At 55.9% G+C, this 1902-nt stretch overlaps 1 protein-coding gene across 1 annotated transcript in view; it reads right to left on the bottom strand.

Moving 5' to 3' along the window:
- DNAAF3 (dynein, axonemal, assembly factor 3) overlaps positions 1–1133 on the bottom strand; it is a 7943-nt gene extending 6810 nt beyond the window's left edge. The window contains 4 exon segments of the mRNA XM_011932589.1: positions 187–450; positions 778–869; positions 1002–1046; positions 1048–1133. Coding sequence (XP_011787979.1) covers positions 187–450; positions 778–869; positions 1002–1046; positions 1048–1133 — 487 coding nt within the window.
- Between the last annotated feature and the right edge of the window lie 769 nt (positions 1134–1902).

The following is a 1902-nucleotide window of genomic DNA, read 5'->3' as shown; positions in this document are numbered from 1 at the left end:
TCCTTCCACACACCCAGGAGTTCTGTACACCAGCCTCTTCCTTCAAACACAGGAGTCTGGGTCCCCAGAGCCCTCTTTGCTTCCATTACTCAGAAGACCTGATCTTTGAGCTCTTCCTCACTACAGAAATCACGAGTTCCAAACCCCAGCCCCTTCCTTCCCAAGACGCATGAGTTCGCTCCCAACTTCCACCTCCCTCAGATCTAGGAGTCTCCAGCCCCTTCATTCCTGGACCTGAGGTTTTAGAATTCCAATCCCTTCCTCCCTCAAGGACTCGGGAATCTGGGCTATCTCCATCCCAGCTCACGTTGAACCTCCTGCGAGGCCAGAGCTTCGCTCGGGACAGCGTCCGCAGCAGGTGCCGTCCATCCACAGAGCCCAGAAGCAGCACATCTAGCTCGGGGGTGCTGTGCACCGTATCAGCCTGGGAATCTGGGTCCACAGGAGGACCTGGCAAGATGAAAGCCGGCTGGCGCACCATGGTGGTTGGCAGACCGTCCACCGTAGCATCCCCTACAACAATGGACTACAAATCCCAGTAGGCGTCGCGCCTGTGGCCTAGGTTCTAAGGGGAGGTGTTTTCTTCGAGTATTCTGGGATTCATAGTCTGCAGACAGGACCTCGGGGCTGCCCCTGGGAGCGCGCCCTCCGCCGTTGGATCCTTGGAGAACGTTAGCGCGTCCCCTGCCACCGACGCTGGGACTACGAGCTCTAAAAGGCCGTCTGCCCAGGCTGGGAAGGCAGACGGTACATCAGACCTTGCGTGTTAGGACTCACTTTCAGCCTGCAGGTCCAGCGCCGGGGACAGGCCCCACCAGGACACGGAGCCGAAGCCCCTGCCGGAGCCGGCAGGTGTGGTCATCACGCTGCGGAAAAGACATTCTGAGAATCCCACATATTGCCCGCCCCGCTCCCCTCTCACCGCCCCGCTCCCCTCTCACCGCCCCGCACCCCTCTCACCGCCCCGCACTTCTCGCCCCTTTGCCTCCACATGATATCCTGCCCACACCTCTATCCTCCAAATATCCCGGGACGCCCCTTCCTCTGCTCAGTGCAGCACTGTGGACCCGCGGCACTCCGCGACTGCTGCCTAGAGTCCCCGCCCTTTTCGATCAATCAACCAATGGGAGCATGGGGGATGGGACCACAGCGAGCAACTGACCAATGAAAGCGAGCGAGGTCCGCCTTACAAACTTTTGGCCAATGGGAGCACGGAGGGCGAGACGTGTGGACGCGGTTGTCATGACGACGGCACTGACGGGGAAGGGGTGGGGCTGAAACAGGTTGGGGCGGAGTCAGGGTCGGTCCAAATTTCTGGAAAGGGGGAGGCCTGGGCTGATTAAAATTGAGAGTGAACGGAGCATAATCTTATTTCCTGTTTTTTTTTTTCTTTTTTCCATCTGCTGCCTTTACTCCTGCGTAACTGCATTTTGAGCAACCCAAATAAAGTGAAGTGTCTAGACTTTAGACGGCAAGCTTCTGAGCCCGCTCCCCGCCCCAGCACAACGTGGGCTCTACCACACAGAGCTGCCCACAGGTGGGGCACTGATGTGCCGGTCATTAAATATTCAGGGATTTTTGTGAGTTAGTTAATGTCGCACGAAGCAATAATTTAAACTTACAGCTCTATCCTTTTATAGTCTCTAAGCGGGATGATTACGCGCATATAGTTTCTAAGCGGGTGTTCACGCGCATGTGTGAGATGTGCCTCCTTCAAACCTTGTTATGACATCGGCACGTTACCCTTCTGACATGAATTTTAAAAACTACAGGTAAATTCTGTAATCGTACAGTTAAATGCACTGCATTAAAATAAGGGTAAGTCGGCCGGGCGCGGTGGCTCACGCCTGTAATCCCAGCACTTTGGGAGGCCGAGATGGGCGGATCACGAGGTCAGGAGAT

Source organism: Colobus angolensis, unplaced genomic scaffold (genome assembly GCF_000951035.1).
Source record: "Colobus angolensis palliatus isolate OR3802 unplaced genomic scaffold, Cang.pa_1.0 Scaffold96, whole genome shotgun sequence".
NCBI lineage: Eukaryota > Metazoa > Chordata > Mammalia > Primates > Cercopithecidae > Colobus > Colobus angolensis.
This window is presented reverse-complemented; position numbering and strand designations above follow the sequence as displayed.